We start from the raw sequence: 22,469 nt of genomic DNA on the forward strand, positions 1-22,469 counted from the left end.
TTTAAAAACGAATACAAACAAAACATGTAAATATTCAACAATTTGATTGCCATAACAAATATCACAACAAAGTTATATGTACACCGTATCCATAGAAAGGGATTTCTTGTGATGTGTTTTCACCATTCTTTCCCGTCGTTGAGTTCGAGGAGAAACCTCTGTATCATCACTTAGTTGTGTTTCCATACTCGGAATTTTGGGACTTTTCTCCTTACCAGAATATTTATGAAAAATCATACAATGTTTACAGTTAAACTTGTCTTTTGCGTCCATAATTTTTGCAATCCACTGTTCCTGAAAATTTAATAAATCATGAAATGAAAGGCAACTTAATGCGGTTCTACTATGTTAACAATGTTTAATTTATCATTGATGCTATAAAGTGGTACGATACATACTTTTGTGTTTATACAAGTTAAACGAAGGTAAAAATTTTATCTGATTTTATAGACTAAAAATAAAAACAGTAGTTTTAATATAATAAATACGATGTCGAATAATTTGATTACTACAACAAAAAAGAATTATAGGTTAAATAACAAGTGAAAATTGAAAATACCTTAGTAGCGCAGGTTGCATACTAAAGGACCCCTGTATTTAAACAACGAACGACTTAAGAGTACAACATTTGCGGTACCGACTTGCTGGCAGTAATATGATAAAATTTCCAACTAAAAGTGTTTCTTGAATAATCTTCATCAAGTTCTGTTAACGTGGAAATTTTCGCTTACTTCGCGTAAAATGTCCGAATATATCACTTAGGTAAAAAAAAACCAAAACAAACGATGTTGATGGGAAAGGTGCACCAATTATTCGATGCGCAAATTAAGATATCTCGAAGAGTTTTCGCATATAAATCGCCGATGTTATTTCACGTTAAAAGAACACTTAGGAATGAAAGGCTTGTGAATCCAGATCCTTTTTGGAACATCCAAAACAAAAGCTGCCAAATTTAGTGAGAAAATTGCTACAATAGGTTTAGTATTTTATCAACTTGCCTAAAATATGCAATGAAAAACGAAATGTGTCAAAACTGTGTACCTATATTTGTCTCCCTATATCACCACTGCTATTATAATCTTAACCATAATGTGCTGTTAGAGTTATTTCTCTTTACCTTATTATTATCACAGCTCGCTTGAAGAGTATAAACACCAATTATTTGTTGAAACCGACTTATGTGCACCAGTACAAAAATGCATTTGAGTCCATTTACTGAAAAATATATCATATCAATAAATATCACACTTGGATATATGTCTGTTAATATCAATATTTATTATTGTTAAATACATTTTAAAATTTGGCAAATACTTTGCTTTTCATTTTTATCAAAATTGTCAACTTAGAAAAAAAAAATATCACTATTTAAATGGAACACGTATATACAAATGTTTATGGTCATGAAAATCTAACTTTGAGAAGAACCACACTTATTTCCGTAACAATTACTCCGAAGATGAAACATCATAATGTTGGACGTTTTGGTCGACAACATGTTTGTTGAGTTCGATGGAATGACATTTCAGCAGATAGTCGATATTCCAATTGGTCATTAATTGTGCGCGACTATTGGCCAATTAGTTTTCATACTCATATGAAGCAGAATTATTTCAGAATCTTCTCAAAGACAAAAAGAAAAAGCATCTTGCAACGTTCTTTATTTTCAGTTTCAGATATATTAGTGCTGTTCTGTCAATCAATAACCCACATTTCTATAAGTGCTTGCATCTCATATACCCATGTAAACTTGAAATTAAAGAGACTACCGAATTTACAAGGTCTGCTTCATATCTTGATCTTTTTTTTTGATATCGACTCACATTGACGACTCCAAACTAGAATCTATTACAAACGTGATGATTTCAACTTTTCAATTGTCATTTCCTATTTCTCATCAGTAACATACCCTCTGCCCTATCGTATGGCGTTTACATACCTCAGTTAATATGCTATGCTCGTGCATGTTCATTCTATACGGACTTGATTAACAGGAGTGTCTCTTACGCAAAAACTGCTCTAACTGAGTTATGAGGAAGAATGACTGAAATCGACACAACGTAAGTGTTACGGTCACCATCACGCATTAGTTGACCGATACAATGTTTCTCAACTCACTAGCGATATTGTTTTCTCGGTCATATTTTTAGATACCAGTAAAGTCGTCTGATCTGTAATTTTACCGATTATGTCCTATTCCCAATTGTGACATTTTCACTGGGTGCGAATTCGAAAGACGGGTGATACATGCATAGCAGGAGACGCTTATTCTTGTCTCGCTCTTTTGGACTTCATGCGATTCCCTCCGTTTCTGTTGGTTACCTTGATTTGTCTCTTCTTAATCGATTTGCGAGATTTGAACGTCGATACATTAATGTCTCCCTAATTTAATACCTGCTGCTTCTGTCGAACCGACATCATGCATGCTAAATCTATCCAATGCTATAGGTTGTTGATAAACTTCATAAAACGCATGATCTGTTTGATAGTCATCTGCATTCGACAATTTCTGAAAATAAACAGAATGTACTTTGTTGAAGCGTTATAGACAGATTCACAATGCAGAACATAAACGAAAACTCAAATGATCATCAATGATACTACTTTGATGATATCTCAGTGAAACAAAATATTCAATAAGATAAATCTAAAAGAAAAGAAACCAAAACTCTTATATGTTGTAAAACAGGCATTGCTATTTCATACAAATACGTTTCATCAACAGAGCGGAATATGATGTAATGAAAATAATTGCATACATTTTCATAACTGATATCGTCATATATTTAACGAGATGAAGGAATCATATATCTGGCAAAATTGCAGCAAGCACTGTCATTTATCAGGCGGTATAATTTTGAATGACCACAATTTACAATGGTACAAAGAAGATAAGTGTCAATATCTCATATATTGCTAACAGTTTCAATAATGTTGTTCACCTTTCTAGTTGGTCGACTTTTCATTTTGGTAATAATCAGGTTGTCATCAAATAAAAATAATTGTACTTCAACTGTTTTCGTTGATTCTGAAAACACAACAAGAAATAAAGGTTAATCAAGCAATAAATACTTGTAATTCAAATCTTTTGTGAGTTTTTACAACCCCTGGATTGATGCCACTGCTGATGGCGGTTTCGTGCGCAAGGGTATCGCCATCCTAGTAGTCACACGTCCTGTGCTGACACAAAAAATCATTTTATACGGTCATTTTCTGTAAATGTACTGTTCATAAACTTTAATATGATTCCAAATACTGAGATTTTCTACCCCAGTCTTAGGTGTGGCATTAGTTTTAAAAATGTTTGGTTGTTATTGCCAAACGCTCTCTAACGTTGTTATGGAAGTGTTTTTCACTTATAAACCAATTTAGATCTGAAACAGTCATTTTGATCTGAACAGCTTGAAAGACTGAACAGTAAATTATAACGTCATTTTCAGTCTTTCTATTAATTTTCAGACTTAGCCACTGCGGTTAATTTAGTAGAGTTCAAATAATTCACTTGCAGTCAATTAAGATCTGTTCAGTCTGTGTTCAAACTGTTCAGTAGTCGTTATTTACCTGTACACATCAACAACATACTGAATTGTCTGAAAAGCTACTCAACGGTGTTGGATTGACCGCAAGCGATATGGCTGAACAGCACTGAATTTACTGTAGTTGATAAGTCTGCAAGTTGGCTGAAAGACGTAACATGACTAAGTACTTTATTGTTCAGACTTTTCCGATGATTTTAAGATAAAAATGACCATTTCCGGCTAAAATTCACTGGATTGATGCCAAAACTGGTTTGTATTTCATCCACAATGATATCACTAACCCAGTAGTCAGCACTCGTACTCACAAGAAATATAATGCCTGGAATCTTTTGATAGAATTTGTTTATAGTCTAAGAGAACAAAAGAAAACTAGGTACTTTTAAAGTATGGTTTGATATATCGTCTTCAATCTTTCAACTATGGGATAAGGAAACTTAATATAAGTCATTGTCAACTCAGAAATAATGCTAGCAACCTAAAACCTCATTTGTTTAATCAATTCTTATCCGAGAACACTTTTTGTGCAAACTGTAATCACCCTGTTGAGGATAACCAACATTTCTTTTTTATTTGCCCTAAGTACAATGATGTAAGACAGATCCTACTTGATTCCATTTACTCCATTGCTGATAATGTTGACATAAATATTGAATTTTTACTTTTTGGAAACAGATTATTTTCATATGATATGAATATTGCTATTTTTAGATCTGTTCAGAAATATATCAGTGACACTCAACGTTTTGTTTGAAATTTACTCAATTTTTGTGTTATTTAGTTTTATTTTTCATTTTTTTTCTCCTCCACTTCAACACTAATTCATTTATTCCACTAAGTTAGCTTAGTGTCTTTTTTAAGCCATACATAAATATTCTTAATGACTTATAAAGGATATTTGCATGTTTCAAGGTACTTGAATAAATGATGAGTAATTGCCTATATACTTAAATATACTTTACATTTAATAAGTAACACTGTAAACATATATTTGCTCGTGTGTGCTCATAAGTAGCATGCATGTTCCACTATATTACATTATTTTAAATACGGTTGTTATAATTGAATTATACCTTGTACATGTAATGTGGAGAGAACTTTTATAGGCTGTGCCTGTTGCTCAATCCTTTTCATATCTTGAATAAAATATGTTTAAAATCAAAATCGTCTTCAATCTTATTCAATTGAGGAAATAATATTTTGGGTAATAACAGTAGTTGTAAATTTTATTTCAATGAACAGAACTGCTACAATAGGTAGTACAAATTGCAGTTGGATGCCCGTCTCGTTGAGTTATATCCACAGATATTTCATTTATTTGAAAATAGAAAACTTCCGTAATTTTGAAAAAAATTTGTTTTTGTTATATATTATTTTCATATCTTTTAAATACTTACGTATTAAAAGAAGTGGTCCTTCATGTACAAGTTGGCGATTTGGTGCATATAATAAGTTGGCTGACGGTTGACCTGTTAAACATTGTTTCAAAAACTGAAAATATAAATTGCAAGTTGCTTTAGATGCGTATCACACACACACACACACACACACACACACACACACACATATATATGTATATACATATAAATGAATATAAAAAATTTAATATTAAAAAAAACACAAAACATCACATTGTTAATCGAATATTGTTTCTGTTAGTGCGGTTCATCAGACAGAATTGACGTCGTTAATAGTAACGACTTGTGACGTTACTTAATAGTAATGTACATGTTGTGATTTGGGTGTATGCGAACAGATTAGCTATGCATCAACACAATTAAAAAAAAACCTAATTGAACATACGATTTTCAACAAAAAATGTCACAAGCTCTAAATCTACTCCAGTTTATAAAAGTAATGAACCAAATGTACCGTCTTCAAAATAACTTTATATGCTATTTGTTTTAAGTCGATGATTAATTGATGAAGTTACTTATTGAATTACGTCTTCATAACAAAGAAGCTTATTACATTGTATACGGCTATCTGATACATTCTCAGCTTAACCATTGTTTTCCGAATGAAATGTGTGGATGATTAACGTAATTTAACATGTAAATTTTTGTAGCTCTAAAATCAGACTTTATGCAACTGTATACATTTCTTGAATGAGAAGAAGAATACTTGAACTGTATTATTCAACGGTTATTCAAAGCATTGACGTATTTCTGATAATTTAACCGACCGAACATGTGGTATGATTGCCAATGAGACAACTATACACAAAAGACTACAGAACGAGAATGTTAAAAACTGTAGGTCACAGTACGGCTTTTATAAAAGAACAAAATCCATACCGTATTGTAAGTTATAAAAGGCCCATGCATGCTATGTGAAATGATTCAAAAGAGAAAACCAACAACCTGATTTATGATTAAAAAAGGGGTGAAAGATACCAGAGGGACAGTCAAACTCATAGATCGAAAACAAACTGACAACGCCATGGCCAAAAATAAAAAGACAAACAGACAAATAATAGTACAGATGACACAACATAGAAAACTAAAGACTAAGCAACATGAACCCCACCAAAAACTGGGCGTGATCTCAGGTGCTCCGGAAGGGTAATCAGATCCTGCTAAAAGACAATAGACGAAAAATAGCAGACAGCAACCAAAGACAACCACTAAACTAATACTCCTGTCTTGAGTCGGGCATATAAAGAGTACAACGGGGTTAAACATGAATGTGGAATTTCAACCCTCCTAAACTTTGACAGAGGTGTAACAGTACAAAATAAGAACAAAGGGAAAAATCAAGGGGAATGGGAGTGTAGAATGAAGAGAAATATAAACAATTTGATATTATTGCAAAACTGTAATGATTTTGAATGAAGATGTTTAAGTAGATTTGTAGAATTAAAAAAAAAAACCAATTCTGATTGACACTGCTTATTTAGTATAACTCAGACTTAAATGACGCTCGAATCAAGAAAGTTAAAAAGGCCGAATAAAGTACGGAGTTGTGGAACATTGAGGACCCAAAATTCCTTAAGTTTTGACAAATACAGCTAAGGTAATCCATTCCTTGGGTAGAAAATCCTTTGTATTTTGTAAAATTCAAAGTTTTGTAAACAATTAATTTCATTTCAAACTATGACCATATCTTAGATAATTCATGCAAACATACATAGAAGTGCTTACTACCCTGAATTAGAAAAGAAGAGTATTTCCATTCTCAATTTTATAATTATCATCTTTTTTCTATATCAATACCGAAAGAAAGAACGAAGGATTTGTGATGTGGTTGTTTTAGTGGGAATTTCAGATTTGGCCTGAATTTCAAGTTCCTTTTTTAAGGAAATAGAATAATTATTTTTGCATACAAAACAATCTTTTTAGAAAGCCATGTTCTAGTGGTATATATCAGTATTTGAATGCTCTTCTTAAAGCCTGATTGAATAGCTTTGATTCATTTAGATAAAGTTTCCAGTAATAGTTCATCTAGCTCGCGCTTGTGATGGCACATTCCTCCACTGCATCCATCAGTAAACTGAAGTTCTTTTTCCAGTTGATGGGCTTGGAAACTAGATCTCCGCGTCTCTTGCTAACACTTGTCCAGGCTAGTAATTATTTACGAAGTCAAAGTCCCTGGTTAAAACATGACTATCAGGCCTATATTTGTATGGTGGTGTTGAACAAGAGCAGTTGAGGTTTTAATTTTACATCCTTGAAAGTTAATTAACTTTCTGTTATACATATAACTTAGATAACAAAAAACATCGATAAAAGTAACAGAAAATTCATAATATCATATGAAATCCTAAGAGAAAGCTCAAAGTATTTTAACATGCTGTATGAAATTACACCGTACTACAATCTGATATAGGCGACTGCATTTCGGAGTAAGTTATGCGCCAAAAAAAAAGAAGATTTGAAAAAAAATCCTAAATGTGTTAGCTTTATAAATGATATCAACATATAAGGTGGATGAAAAATATTCTGAAAAATAAAAGCAAGAAAATCCAAATTTTATTGCTATAAAAATCATGAGAAAAAACCAAAACAGTTATTTTTATATGTGATATATATAATATCTCTGTTATTATGGTTTTCTAGTTATAAGAATACGTCGGATCTTGAAATCCAAGACGTTACTGCATGACATCAGCTAAAAAAAACCCAAAAAAACAAAAAAACACAAAAACAAATGAAAATGTTCAACAACAAGAAGGAAACAAAGGAACATCACCATCATGGAAAGGAAAAATAAGCTATAAGAATATAAAATTCGTCCAGTCTGTCATGCATTTTCGTATAAAATTGTCATGAGAATTTCTAGAACAATGTCTTAAATCCAACAATGATTACCTTTTAACGAGTATATTCCAGTTAAATATCTGCAGGTGTTTTAGTGAAAAAAATCTGTCAATTGGTGCTTCCGGTGAAAAGTAAAATAACAAAAATACCGAACTCCAAGGAAAGTTTAAAACGGAAAGCCCTTTATCAAATTTCAAAATCAAAAGCTCAAACATACCAAAACGAATGGAAAACAACCGTCATATTCCTGACTTGGTACAGGCATTTCCTAATGTAGAAAATGGTGGATTAAACCTGGTTTTATAGCTAGCTAAACCTCTCACTTGTATGACAGTCGCATATAGTTTGCCAAAAAACTGCGTTTCAGTAAAACATAAACAGAAAATGAATAGAAGGAATCCTTTCTATGCAATTATTATTGATGCATAATTGTGAAGGTAAATTCTCAAAAAAAATATAATGACAAAAACAAATATTATTTCATCAAAATTTACACTGAGTGACGCCGAAGTAGTAGGAGCAAAAAAACAAAACGACTACAGATATATAGATACACTAAATGCCGACTTTGTGGTCCTAGAAATAAAATATCTGATGTTTATGTAAGACTCAAATCGACATCAAAATCTGACGTCATATTGAAATAAGATTCCAAATTGACTCTCGATTCTATTCCCCTGTACTCGACGTCTTTTTTGGTTCTCAAATCACTGTCCAATATTTGGCTTCTCTAATCGACGTCCTTTTTACGGACTTGCCGCATTGACGTCACAACCCTATTTAATGAACACAGCTGTCTTATTCCTGATTGGATATAGACATTTCCCTAATGCAAATGGTTGGTTGAACATAAAACTAAAAAAAGATTTGATCTAAATCTTGTACAGTTAAAAAAATAATAGTTTTCAGCCATTGATCGACTGTACTTTTTTTATTCTGTTTAGTATTTGAGACTCTGTATTTCCTCTATATGTCTTTCAGTTATCTTTGTTTTTGTGTTGTTGTCTCATAGTCTTATACATGTATTCGCATATCATTTATTTATATGAATATGACAGGAACAAGGTATTTGTAAAGTATAAAGATATATGAAAACAATTAGTTTCTTTTAGTAGCTTTACACAAAGGCAAAACGATACAGACGATGTAAACAAAAATAGAATAAATGATTAAATGATTAAATGATATTGGACATCGATCGGGCGTCGTTTCGGTAATACATGACGTTTTATTGGACTTCGATTAGACACTGGAAAGTTTGAATATGTGTATGAATCCATTGGGAGCCAATTGGCTAAAGAAGTCTAAAAAGATGTGAAAAAAACCATTTGTGGTTAGTTTTGCATTACAGTGTTGCATTTTAGTCTAACGTTTGTTAATTATACAAAGTGTATCAGCTAATACAAAAAATTACGTATTATTACTTATTAATCGTATACAATGCCGAAACATTGACTACTACTCAGATGAACAGTCCAACAGTAAGATTATCGAGTTATAATCAATCAATAGTGAGATATCTTATTGAACCCGTAGTGGTAAATCAATGTTATAGTATCGACATCGATATGAAAAAGTACAAAAGTATCATTTTCGGAATAAATATTTATATTACGTGTACAGGATATTTAGCAGAAACCAAGAATGCCGTCTACAGAATAACTTGATATGCTATTTGTTATTTGTCAATGAAAGACTTGATGAACGTGTTATGATTAGCTACTGATTGGATTCTGTCTTCAGACTAGGAAGATTATAACATTGAATACGGCTATTTAATAAAGTCATTCCCAGCACAACAAATGTTTTCTGAATAATAAAAACTATAACAAAAATACCGAACTCCCTAATATGTGTGAATGATTAACTTAATTTAATGTTTGGAGCTCTAAAACGTGACCTTCTGCAACTATTATATACTTTTTCTTGAAGTAGTTAAAAATAACAGAACAACAAATAAACATCAAGGTAATCGTACCAGGGTGAAAATGCGCCTTTTCTTAAATTTCAATTATTTACAAAATGGAAAAAGTAAAATCACAAAAATACTGAACTTCGAGGAAAATTTAAAAAGGAAAGTCCCCAATCAAATGGCAAAATCAAAAGTTCAAACACATCAAACGAATGGATAACAACTGTCATATTCCTGACTTGGTACAGGCATTTTCTTATGTAGAAAATGGTGGATTGAACCTGGTTTTATAGCTAGATAAACCTCTCACTTGTATGACAGTCGCATTAAATTCCATTATATTGACAACGATGCGTGAACAAAAATGATTGGACACGAAAGTGTTCGATATTCAAATTACTTCCTTCCGAAGTGCCTTTGAAATTATCCCAATTGCTTCTAGGGTTCGCCTTCATCATTAGTTTTGATGATTTCACTAGTAAATCGATTTCGACCTGAAACGATCAATTTGATCAGAACAGCTCTTAAAAATCCGAACAATAAATTATTACGTCATTCTAATTTGTTTCAGTTTATTTTCTGACATATCCACTGCGGTAAATTCAGTACTGTTCATACAATTTGCTTTCAGTCAATTAAGATCTGTTCAGTTTATGTTCAGACCGTTCAGTAGCTGCTATTTACCTGTACACAACTACATCATACTGAATTGTCTGAATTATTACTGAACAGTACTAAATTGGCTGCAAACTAGATGTCTAAACAGTACAGAATATACCGCAGTGGATAAGTCTGTAAATTGACTAAAAGCTGAACATGACTGAATAAATTATTGTTCAGACTTTACAGATCCTGTTAAGCTCAACATGACCGCTTCAGACTAAAATTCATTCACTAGTGTTTGTTATTGACTTTATTTGACTTTTTGTACTTTTATTATGATAATTAGTATGAAGTTATAGTAACGTTGGCACATCTCATTTCCATGAAGATTAAAATTTGGTCCGTAATCTCAGTCAAGGTTATTTACCCTAAAGCTATTCTTAGTTTAAATGTTAAAACTTGTGATTGAATGAGTTTCAGGGGAACCACTAGTGGTTACTCAATGATATTTAATATGCAGTTGTATTCTTCTGTCAATGGATATTATTTGGCCCTGCCTCCTCAGTCTTGGTTCTTTGACTTTGGAATGTATATAGAAATAAGAAGATGTGGTATGAGTGCCAATGAGACAACTCTCCATCCAAGTCAAAATTTATAAAAGTAAACCATTATAGGTCATAGTACGGTCTTCAACACGGAGCCTTGGCTCACACCGAACAGTAAGCTATAAAGGGCCCCAAAAAATTACTAGTGTAAAACCATTCAAACGAGAAAACCAACGGTCTAATCTATATAAAAAACGAGAAACGAGAAACACTTATGAACCACATCAACAAACGACAACTACTGAACATCTGCATAGTTTACAAGCTAATGTCAGGATTAGGTCAGTTAAAGGAAAAACAGGTATAATACTAGTAAGTCAATGAAATTTAGCATGCAGTTGTATTTACCATTGGCACATCTCATTTTAACGGATATTATTTGGCCCTAAGCTAAGATGTTTTGCATAATTAATATGTAAAAGTATTCCCATTATAATATCAACATATGTGTGTAGCTAGCAAAATTACATCACTGCAAGACATATTTCTGTGTCAACAGTTTATTTTAATATGTCAGTCGTACAAAGAGATAACGCAGATTCCAACTGTATTTGGAATTATAGACAAAAAAAACAAAGGAAAGATTTTTCTGATATCTCAGGTATCTTCTTTTCTTGTTTTGTCGCACTTAAAAATATTTGAAAAGTTTTTTTTTATCAAAACATTACTCAAACTATTGTTTGTTACTATACGTAAATACGAGATTATTGGTGTTCTGCTAATGTAAGAAATGATCTTCTAAATTTAATTCCAATTTTATATTCATACCTCTGGAATGTATGCCTTCTGGTCAATATCCGTTATCGAGGGCCAAATGAGATGCTCTTGTATCTCTTGTATTCTTTGATTATTTCTCTCTAACCTGACCTTTTCATCCAGTTGATCTATAAAATGACAAATATCTCTCGTTTATTGTTATCTAATTACCCGATACTAATGCTGTCTAAACTGACATGATACAAAGTAGCTGTATCAGGATCTGGTGACTGCTGTACATGAAAATCATATTAATCAAGGGATAAATGTCTACGTTTGATTGCCTTTTCCAAATTGAAATTTTTTTAGTTCAAACGATATTTAGAATCAGTCGTTAGTGTCTTTTCTGGTAATAGTATTTGATATTAATCCTCCGATTCTTTAACTTAGATATTGATAAACTGTGTCATTCTTCTAAACTCTCCTTGAATTTATCAAAATGTAATTTTGATTCATAGCTCATTTAATTTTATACAGACTTAGATGTCGTGCAAAGTATACCTCAATTGATTTCAGAAATTGATAAAAAAAAATTCATTCTAAGAAGATATAAACAAAATCAAAAGTCAAGTCAAACAGGACATGACTGCCTGGCAGATCTGAAAAAATTACGGTTCAACTCAACATTACAACTTTATTTCAGACTTTATTTCAAAACATTCCTTAATACAGAATATGTGTAATGCCTAAGACAAAATACGGACGGACAAACAGATGGACAATGTCATTGCAGTATATCACCTACTCCGAAAGTAGACGTATATTTATTAAATGTTAAATGTCAACTTCATTAAAAATGTATGAAGTGTATTTAAGAATAGGTCCCTCGTACACCCATTAGTTGAGTATATCATATTGTCGAAGATCTTAAGTTACTTGATTTAATTGCCTCATTAAAAAGTTTTTTTTTACAGAAAATTGTAATCTTCTATGGTGGTTACACATAAGAGAGTTTACATAACACATGATAAAGAAACCAAATATGTTATGTCAGTGTAACATTTTCTCGATACGATGTCTTTTGGGAATATCATATTCCTCGTTCTAAATCGTGAAATGATAAACTGTCTCTAAATTTAACTTTTAGTCCTTAATTTCTACGCGGTTCCAAGACAGGCAATTATTCATATGAACATTAAGATAATTATTGTAAAAAGATATTACCATATATCAGGAAAACAATCTACTCTTGAATGTTCTTGACATAATGATTAGTATACCTCCTTCTATTAAAATTTATATATATCCTACTCTCCAGATATAAATCAAGTGGTTTTTAACACCAAAACATACATGTCTTTACCAGACAATATGTTGCTTATCTCTCCAGAATATTTGTCTTCAGTTACAGAATATGTTGCTTTTATTTATCTTTAAATCCCTGTTCAAAATATTTCAATTAGAAAGCTTGCATCCCGTTGTCCTGAGGCCGGTTTTACATGCGATAATTTGAAATTTCGATTTTTTAAAACGATCTATTAAGGGTTGAAACAATGAAAAGGTACTAGCATGTTATTTTCAAATGTTAAATGTGAAGTCCATAGAGGACACAAATAAATTTGGTGAACATAAACAAGTACAACTGCAAAAAAAACTTGCTATCTTGTCATAGCAAATCCATATATATCTGTAAAGACGAACAGCGTCAGACACGGAAGAAAGTATTTAATGCAATTTTTTTTTTCACCTGTTACATCAACCCTTAGTTGCCCAGGGAAGCAACAATGGGGTCCCCGATTTTTACGGGCTCATTTGTCGGGGAAAAAGCAAATAAGAAAAAAAAAACTCACATTATTAATAATTAACATCTATCTTTATAAATATCATCTATCTTTGTACAAATGTACATGTAGTATAATCTATCTATACATTTTTAATATCACACCAAATATAATCGCTTGAATAAAGTATTCATTCTATCGGATTGTTTTCTCTCAAAAGAGATACCTGTATTTATTAGGCAGTTTCAATTTTATGCATTTTTTTAATATTTCTTTTTCTTTTATTGTTGTTTGTAAGCATGTAATGCTTTCCCTTCTGGACTATATGAGTTCATCCACGAAAATGGGTGGTGTTCGTGCTGCATAATCCTCTGTTTTCTTCGTGGTGTTTTAATTTGTGAACTGTTTTTTGCCCTTTCATATGTTTTCCTTAGCCAGGATGTTTGTTTTTCTTCGACCTCTATTAAAGGTTAAAATCATAGCAACCTAAGGTACATTGCATCGTCTGAATTGTAAGCAATAAATTGAAATGCATCACTTTCCCTTCCCGCTTTACAAGTACTGTTGATTTCACAATGCAACATTAAGCTTCATGGTATACAATTTTGAAGTAAAAATAAGTTGTACTCACGCAAAGACTCTTCCAGCTTGCCTATTGCTTCTGTAAGCAAATTTCGATCACTTTCTTCTGTTGTGTATTTCCTTATTGGTGCTAGCAATAGCGGTAGTTTTGTCGTGTGTTGAAGTGGTGCTACTAATAAATCGTTTAATTTTAAACGGTTGCATCTAGGGTCCTGCTCACACCACTATTAATAAATAAAATGGCGTCTTTTATAGAGAACAAACAATTATAAACAGAAAAAAAATCTGACTTGAACCTCGTGATTATGGAAATTTAGGTACTTTTCCTTTGCAAAGGTAAGTTTTTTTAAAAAACTCAAAATACATACAAATCCAATCTACATTGAGAATTCATTTTAGTTTTAGAAAAAAATAGTTGTATAAATACAAATTCAGACATCAATAACAATAAAACGCTTATTTCATTGGAATCGTTTTTTTCTTATAGCCTCAGGAATATGTTTAATTGGTGATTGCTGAATAACTTACATTCTTCCAAAGTGCAAATTATATGTCTTTCAAAATAGTAGTGAGTATAGGATGAAAAGCTAAACGAATTTTCGAATACAATTTTTGTATATTAGCATTTTCAATTAACCTTGGTTAAGCTAAACGTTATAACATGTTAACATTATTATAGGTAGACATGTTCTTACCAAGACAAAGCTATGGTTTTATTTGGATTTAATTTCTTAACAATTTTAATTTGCTAAGATGTTGAAAATTATGTGTAGTAAAATACCTTTTCAAATTCACAGAAATCATCGTTCTTTCTCAGCTTTTCAAGGGCATTTGCTGTTTTTGAATAGTTAACACAGTTTGTGTGAAACACTCCTCCTTCATTAGATATCTGTGCAAACTGTTAATAGAAAAACTAATATTAATATAATTGCAATATGTACTTTTCAAAACAATAACATAGACATCCGAATTGTTTCTACGGGACATTAAGGGTTCCATGACATAATAGACTTAATAAATACTCGAAAACAATGGGGAACAAAATAAGATGATTAGACTATATGGTCTGTGGAAATAAATCGTTGGCAATTGTTGTAGACAAAGAGAATACATTAGTACTGGTTAGTTGATAAACTGGAATAAGAAAAAAATGCTCGAGATTATAGATAAGCTGTACATCAATTTTTATTACAATATCTCGTTTTCATTAGTGAATTATATGAAATAGAATAATATGGTTAATATATATGTTCTCGCTGGATGAGTGTTATATACATATAACTGATCAATCTCAATATTATATTAGCACCATTGGATTTATCTATGGAGATTGACTCTTAATATTTGTAAAAGATGGGGTTGAATATATGATGTTGACAATTAAAAACATAACAATGACATGCGCACGATAAAAATCGAGCCACAGCTACAACTTGATATATCATATTCCTGTAAATGCTCCAGAAAAGTAAACATTTCAAACCTCAAGTGTCCATCATCTTGTTAAGTATGATAGATTGCAGAAATAAGAATTATCCGGTGACAGGAAAATGGAATGATAAATGTACTTCAGTTATGATACTTCTTAATTCTTAGGTCATATCTTCATGTTTTTGTTATTTGGAGAATTTCGTGTTGTAGAATCGGGGCGATTGTTTAGAGTTTGACATGTTGTAAAGACACCTGTTTATTGTTAAATGGTCGTTTGTTGACCTATACATGTCTTTTGGTTAGTCTTGTCATTTGATTGCTGTTTCATGACGTTTAATCCACACATTCATGCTAAACTTGATGCTTTATTCATGTTTAACTTCAAAGTGTATGCAAAAATTTATAAAAAGTAATATATACAAGTATGCATACTACAAATGCTACCCATTCGAGTCACGTAGTCATATAACAAAATTAATAACACATGAAGTCATTGTATTCAATATAGAAATGGTCAACTTTTCAATTGTACCGTGAATAGTCTTTATGCAGTAGGGTCTTTGGTATCAAGAAAATTCTAATTGGAAAACACGGGATTCTCAAAAAAGCATCAACTAAGAAATTTATACTTGATAAATTGAAGAGCTTCCTTCTGAACTGATTTTCATTCTTAGTTCTCACCACTACGCCCTTGTGTCTATCCTAAGTTACACCTAGTCTGTGTTTATATTCAGAGTTTACCTATCTTCAAGAATTTGGTGTTGAAGATAGTTTTGAAAATTTCCGATAAATCTATTCACAAACTTTCTAAAATCGTGTTACGTAGAGCTTGATATATTGCATAGACACTTGTCGTTGAGTTGCTATCACATCGACGCAAATCCCACATCTATTTTAATTTTTCTCATTGGAAAATACTCTTTTGTCATTAATTTACCGGATACAGTCAGAATTCGTTAGTTACTCGTACAGACTTGAATATTAATTTTCTATTCCATTACCATAACGAGAAGATTCAAAATAGATTGCATGTATGTTTGTAAACTGTCAGAATGGTTAGATTTGTTGTACTGTTTGTTTATCTGTTTTTGCAGGACTGTGTGTGTACTGCCATACAAATATCAAAGCTTATAGGTATGCTTGTCGTTTTGTATGAAGATGTTTATTTTAACGTACCCTTTCCAAAGCTTCTACTAGACTTGATGTATTCCAAATAGTATCGGTTGTTAAGTTACGTAACAGAACAGCAATCAAATCTTTACAGAAAGTATAACTGATCTGCAAATATAAAATAACATATAACAAAAGTGGAAATAAAAGTCAAGCAAGTCAACTGTTAGATTCTTAGTTATTTTGTTTTACGTGTATCACTTAGTATAATATAAACATGTAAAAGTCAAATATCTCTGTAGCTCTATTGTCGAATCAACTTAGTTGAAGATACGTTTATTGCAATAACTGTGTCTGTCTTTATAAATTATCATCTTTTGTCTTCTTTGTGCACTTTCTACGAAACATTTTAGAAAAATCCCGCTTTCTTGTGTCATTGAGTTATCCAAAAGTTTTAGAATTTAGAATTTGACAAATGTTGACTTTACTACCATGTATAATTTGCTTTAAATTTACTTGGAACCTCATATCTCCCACGGGTATTACATTAGTTCGATTTTTAAGTATTCTAGGTTGTATTTTGTTGAAACATGTTATGACTTAGCTGTATATGGATCGTTGTCTATTGAGGGTTATTTTGTCTTCTGTTGTATTGCGGATTCTAAATGTGTTTGACTTTCTACCTTACGCAGTCGATTCAATGTAACGGAAAGGATATGAAAATTTCTGATGTGTCACATAATCATGAAAAAGTGACAAGTTTAATATTGATGTGGTGATATAAGTGTGGGTGTATCTTTTGCTCTCGTAATTTTCCCCGCTAGGTATGCCCTATAATCCTAAAAAAATCCTCATACCTACTAAATCCTTGTTGCTGCAACTTCTTCAAATATGCATGGGCAAGCCTTCTCATAAATTAAAATCAGTTTGAAATATTCCACTCAAACAACATTGTTAGTTTTATTGAGCATAAGTACTCACTCTAACAAATAAAATATGTTGAGTGATGTTATACGTTGCACATGAAGTCATTAAATAAAGGCAACAGTAGTATACCGGTGTTCAAAAGTCATAAATCGATTGAAAGAAAAAAAATCCGGGTTACAAACTAAAACAGAGGGAAACACATCAACTATAAGAGGAAAACAAAGGAACAACGGGAACACTGAGGTACAACAAAAACAAACGCCAACATACATAGAAACGAACTTATACTTACATAACACAATTCATCTAAGTTTCCAAATATTTCGTCCGGTTCTGCGTACATCAAATGACCTTCCACTTGCACATTTTTCAGTGGTTCCATGAAACACTTGAAAATGATTTAAAAAAGTATAAATTGTCTTTAACTGTCGAAGAAAACTTGATTACCATAAAGTAAGTTGAGTAACATAATAAGTATTGTTAACTTTATGATTTTTATAACAGTGACATTCTTTCTTTCATATTTGACCTCTGCTGGTAAACTACTAATCCCTGAGGGAAGTGTGTGTTCACTAGCTAGTGCTCTCGTGTTGGCATGATACAAATGATATATTTAGTTTGTTGAAATCTAGCACATAAAATTATGTAATTTTGTTGGTTTACATCTCTCTGGTAAAAAGCTTTTTCTGTGTAGGCCAAATCACTCGATATAACTTATAAATGTATTTTAACAAGAGTTTCATGACGAGTGATAATTATAGAGTTGGAACTGGTGACCCTTCTAGAGCACCCGGATTCACCACGGTTTTCTTTTGTGAGATTCGAGTTGCGCAATCTGTTTGGTCATGATGTCTTTTTTGTCATTGTGTTGTCTCCTTTTGATTATAATATTTTCAAAGGTTTTATTTTTTTCGCTTTTCAAACTTTTGGTCTCAAACATAAAAGATGAAGTTTATTCCGTAAAACACGATTGACTTATGTTTAGGTGGATAAACACCTGGTTAAAAAGACTGCATGTTGTCCTCAAAGTTTTGTTTGGTCATTTGTGTATACAGGTTGCTATATCATCGACGTATATCTCATATCTTGTTTTATTCCTAGGTTTTGTGCGAACGGAAATCAAATCACAAGGTTTTTTCAGTAATTTCAACTTCAATAACATGTGTTATGAAAATGTAAAGAAGAAACGGAGGAATTTAAAATTTGGAAAACGTGGTTTGACAAACTAACAAAGAAACGAAGAAAAATACTTGAAATTGAACTTCGGTAATTTATATATCTAATAAACAATCATCATAAGTTGAGCTGTATGCTTACATGTTTAAGTACCATCAAATGGTCAACTAGGAAGTTACATTCACAAGTGAACAATTCCCATATTGCCTCTCGTCTTTTCCGTTCTGTTTCTGATATCTGTATTGGTTTAGTATTGTTTTCTGTCTGGGCAATTAGATCTGTCCAGTGGACACTCTGTAAAACAACACGTTATTTTCATGTATTTAGAATGTGTATTAAAGACTATTAAAATCGGTATAATTTAACAAGAACAAAGAGCAATACTGCCAAACAAAATCTAATATTTCACTCCATGTGTCTTTGACCGACTCCCGTTCGTCTCGGGTAGTTTGGTGTAAACATCAATAGTAGTACTTGCAGGAGAAGTCCATTGAGATGTAGATAGAGCAAGGATTATAAAAAAATGAGGATCACTATCTTGCTAAATGTTTAAAAAAAAATCATATGTATTCTAATTTGATAACAGATAGCCTCCTATTAGCCTACAGTTGGGGTGATTAAATGACTAAAAGTCGGACATGTTAAAATAACAAGTACGGCGAAATATGGCAACATGCCAAATTTAACAACACCTTCCTAACTTCGTGGTCTTAAAAACTAACACAATGTGTAGAATGAAAACGCAGTCTGATTCAAACTAGCTCATAGAAGAAGAAAACGTTAAATAGATAACATTTACTGCCTCCAATGTCCTATCCAGTTAGTGAACGTATGATCTATTTCACCTAAAATCCTTTATTTCAACATGTACTTTTAATAAAAAAAAATAATTTTCCATATCAAGGTTGAAGTGCAGAGGTCAAACGATCGTTAATAGATTAAAAAAAATCAATCTCTTCCTCTAGCATTTATTACAAGTGAGTAAAAAAAATGATTGTTTTTAGGTTGTAATTATAATTATATACCTTATAAGCAGCCAGTTCGGCGTCCTGAAAATGGGAAGGCTTCAATTTTGAAAGAACATCTCCCAACTTGGTTAACGATTCTTTACTACGTGTTTTCATCTGTAAATAAGAAAATTTGAAAAAGGAATCTTTTTAAAAACATAAGTAACATAATAAAGTCAAAATTAAAGCTTTATTATTCCTACCTTTATACAAAAGTCTTGTGACGAACGTACCAGGAAAAAGTTAGCTAATGTAATGCGAACGAGATATCATAATTAAGAGTCTGATTGCCGAGAAAGATGTTTTATTTGCTGGTGTATATATGTAAAATATAATAGAGATAAAACGTATCTTTTACAAAAAGATAGCCTGTCCTAGATCTAGGTGTACTATTTATTACAGAAAAAAACAATACTGTAAAAATGCTCTCAATGTCTACGTATCTTTTACTGTTTTGCACACTGAAATAGCAAGCATAAAGCCATAGCTATTCAGACATAAAATTGCTGGCTTGATTGTCGATTTGTTTCCTAATTTTTTCCAAGAATATCCTGTAGCTCTAAATTACTCCGCATAAAAAATGGACATTTGTCTAGAAAAAAAGGATGTAATTAGGGTATTACAAATATCAAATTCAGAATTTGAACCATTAACAGTACGACCTGTCGAGAATTCAATTAGCCCTCAAACTTATATCTTCTGTTCTTTGTAATCAAACCAATAGACAAATAGGTTCCTAATTCATCAGTTGTCTGACGGAACGTTATCAATTAAATTTGTGATTGATACATCTATAAATTAATTAGTTTAATATTTAAGTGAGTCGTCTTCGTCATTATATTTTCGTGATTTATGTGTTAATCTTTTAACAAATTATATTTTAAGGACTATTATATGCTGCTTATAAAATCAATCTTAACCGTGTAAAAAATCGAAGAGTCCGAAATGTTGTTACAGTGAGATAATGTCATGGACAAGGTTAAGTAGTCATTAACTTCTCGATTCGGACTTTGTTAAGATTTGAAAAACAAGTCTTAATCTGTGTCGGTAGGTTGCATGAAATGTATTGAACTGAAAGACATCCACATCAAAGTTATCAATACCTTAATATTTTCGGTCACATTATCCTTTTGAATGTGAAGGTATCATAATAGCGTGCTCGCCTCGAAATCTGAAGTTCTCGCGTTTGATTCCCAACCAGGCAAACCAATGCTTCTCCGCCAAGTTGGCGGGGCTTTAGAATTAAACACAAATTTATATACATTAAGATTTGTATAAAGACGGATCGACTATGGATCAGGATACATGGTCCGAGTAGGGTGACGATAGCTGATCCTGCGGACTGTTTCCTTTATGAAAAATTGCAATTATTGAGTCAGAGAAATTAGATTAAACTATAGCTATAAAACATTAAGATTAATAACAATTTAAAGGTTTTTGGTTGAGAGATGAGGGCCAATGGTTAGTTATTTCATTTTCTCTTCAAAATTGGGACATCATAATCTGAGAAGAAAACTAAAGTTCAATGCTGGAATATAACAAATCTTATTTACGACGACATTATTGTTTCAGGATGTCAGTGACAAGACATTTGACAAGACCTTTCAAAAATGATCAAGTAATTAAATACGCTTTTTCACGTCTTGAAAATTCTTTAAAAATAATAAGTTTACTGCGGGATTTACTATCATGTTGACAAATAAAATGCATTAATTTAAAAAAAGACTGACGTATCACACTAATGTTCATTCTCGCGAGATGATGTAATTACATAGAAAAAAAATGGAGTTGAAAAAAAGAAAACATCTATTATTCTTTCCATGTTGGAATAGACAGAATACGAAAATTCAAAATGTTGTAACAGCCTGAAGACCACACTACAAGAAAAATATATTAAATGCAAAATTGGTAACGGTGGTACATTTATTTGTTAGATTTAAAGAAAAGTAAAATTCATCAACTGTGCGGTTATTACCAGTGCACAACAAGTACAAAGATTATGACCAGAAGAAAATAAAACAAAAAAGCAAAATTATGTATAACCGTACGTCAAACTGATATATTGACAACAATAGTTATTATTAAAACTAAGTTAAAAAAAATAACGATCATGATACTGAGTTATCAAAAAAAGGTATGCATCTGGCACGAGCAATTTTACATACATGTAGGTTGCAATATAGAAAGCCGGAAACAATTTTCCTGACACTGAGAAATGAAAACAACAAGTAAAATCTGTCCAGCTACTGCATTATATGTCTTTTACATCAGCTTGTATTCTTTTCTACATTGTGGTCCATAAATTTTGTAAAATCAACAGAGATAGGCAAATTTAGAAATATTATGAACAAAAATTAACAGAAAGTTGTGTTCAAAAAGTAAAATTCAGCTTCCGACCATAAGATATCCCAGCAAAAACTTCAACTAGTTGTTATCTAAAGTAGACGCAACAGTAGTCTTCCGATGTTAAAGTATCATACATTCATTAAGAAGATATACATTGAAGTATAAACAAAATCTGAGGGAATTGTATGAACTTCACTTTATTTGTGTACTTCTTGGTTTATAAGCTCTTCATCTTTTTAATCATTTTTGGATTTTCAAACATTTTGGCATCGAGCATCACTGAAGAGATATTTATTGTCGAAATGCGCATCTGGTGCAGAAAAAAACTGTACCTTTAATGTTCTGACAGACCTGCACTTTCATAGCATCAACCTACGATTTTTGAGATAGAAACATACAGTTACAAGAAGAAGAAAATAATACAATAACTTTAACTCGAGACTTTAATTTACAGACTTTAATTGACAAAAAAAAAAGCGCTTCGGACGCATAAAATTT

At 31.7% G+C, this 22,469-nt stretch overlaps 1 protein-coding gene across 1 annotated transcript in view; it reads right to left on the bottom strand.

Moving 5' to 3' along the window:
* LOC127737995 (pleckstrin homology domain-containing family G member 7-like) overlaps nucleotides 1-22,469 on the bottom strand; it is a 49,516-nt gene continuing 27,047 nt past the window's right edge. Inside the window, exons 6-17 of the mRNA XM_052249391.1 lie at nucleotides 19,644-19,742; nucleotides 18,760-18,912; nucleotides 17,735-17,830; nucleotides 16,582-16,683; nucleotides 14,756-14,872; nucleotides 14,024-14,198; nucleotides 11,684-11,799; nucleotides 4,934-5,027; nucleotides 2,943-3,028; nucleotides 2,395-2,509; nucleotides 1,118-1,215; nucleotides 1-294 (exon numbers count right to left, since the gene is read on the bottom strand). Coding sequence (XP_052105351.1) covers nucleotides 73-294; nucleotides 1,118-1,215; nucleotides 2,395-2,509; nucleotides 2,943-3,028; nucleotides 4,934-5,027; nucleotides 11,684-11,799; nucleotides 14,024-14,198; nucleotides 14,756-14,872; nucleotides 16,582-16,683; nucleotides 17,735-17,830; nucleotides 18,760-18,912; nucleotides 19,644-19,742 — 1,473 coding nt within the window. The 3' untranslated portion in view covers nucleotides 1-72. The remainder of the gene's footprint in view (nucleotides 295-1,117; nucleotides 1,216-2,394; nucleotides 2,510-2,942; nucleotides 3,029-4,933; nucleotides 5,028-11,683; nucleotides 11,800-14,023; nucleotides 14,199-14,755; nucleotides 14,873-16,581; nucleotides 16,684-17,734; nucleotides 17,831-18,759; nucleotides 18,913-19,643; nucleotides 19,743-22,469) is intronic.

The sequence above is a fragment of the Mytilus californianus genome, unplaced genomic scaffold (genome assembly GCF_021869535.1).
Source record: "Mytilus californianus isolate M0D057914Y unplaced genomic scaffold, xbMytCali1.0.p SCAF_1, whole genome shotgun sequence".
Taxonomy (NCBI): Eukaryota; Metazoa; Mollusca; class Bivalvia; order Mytilida; family Mytilidae; genus Mytilus; species Mytilus californianus.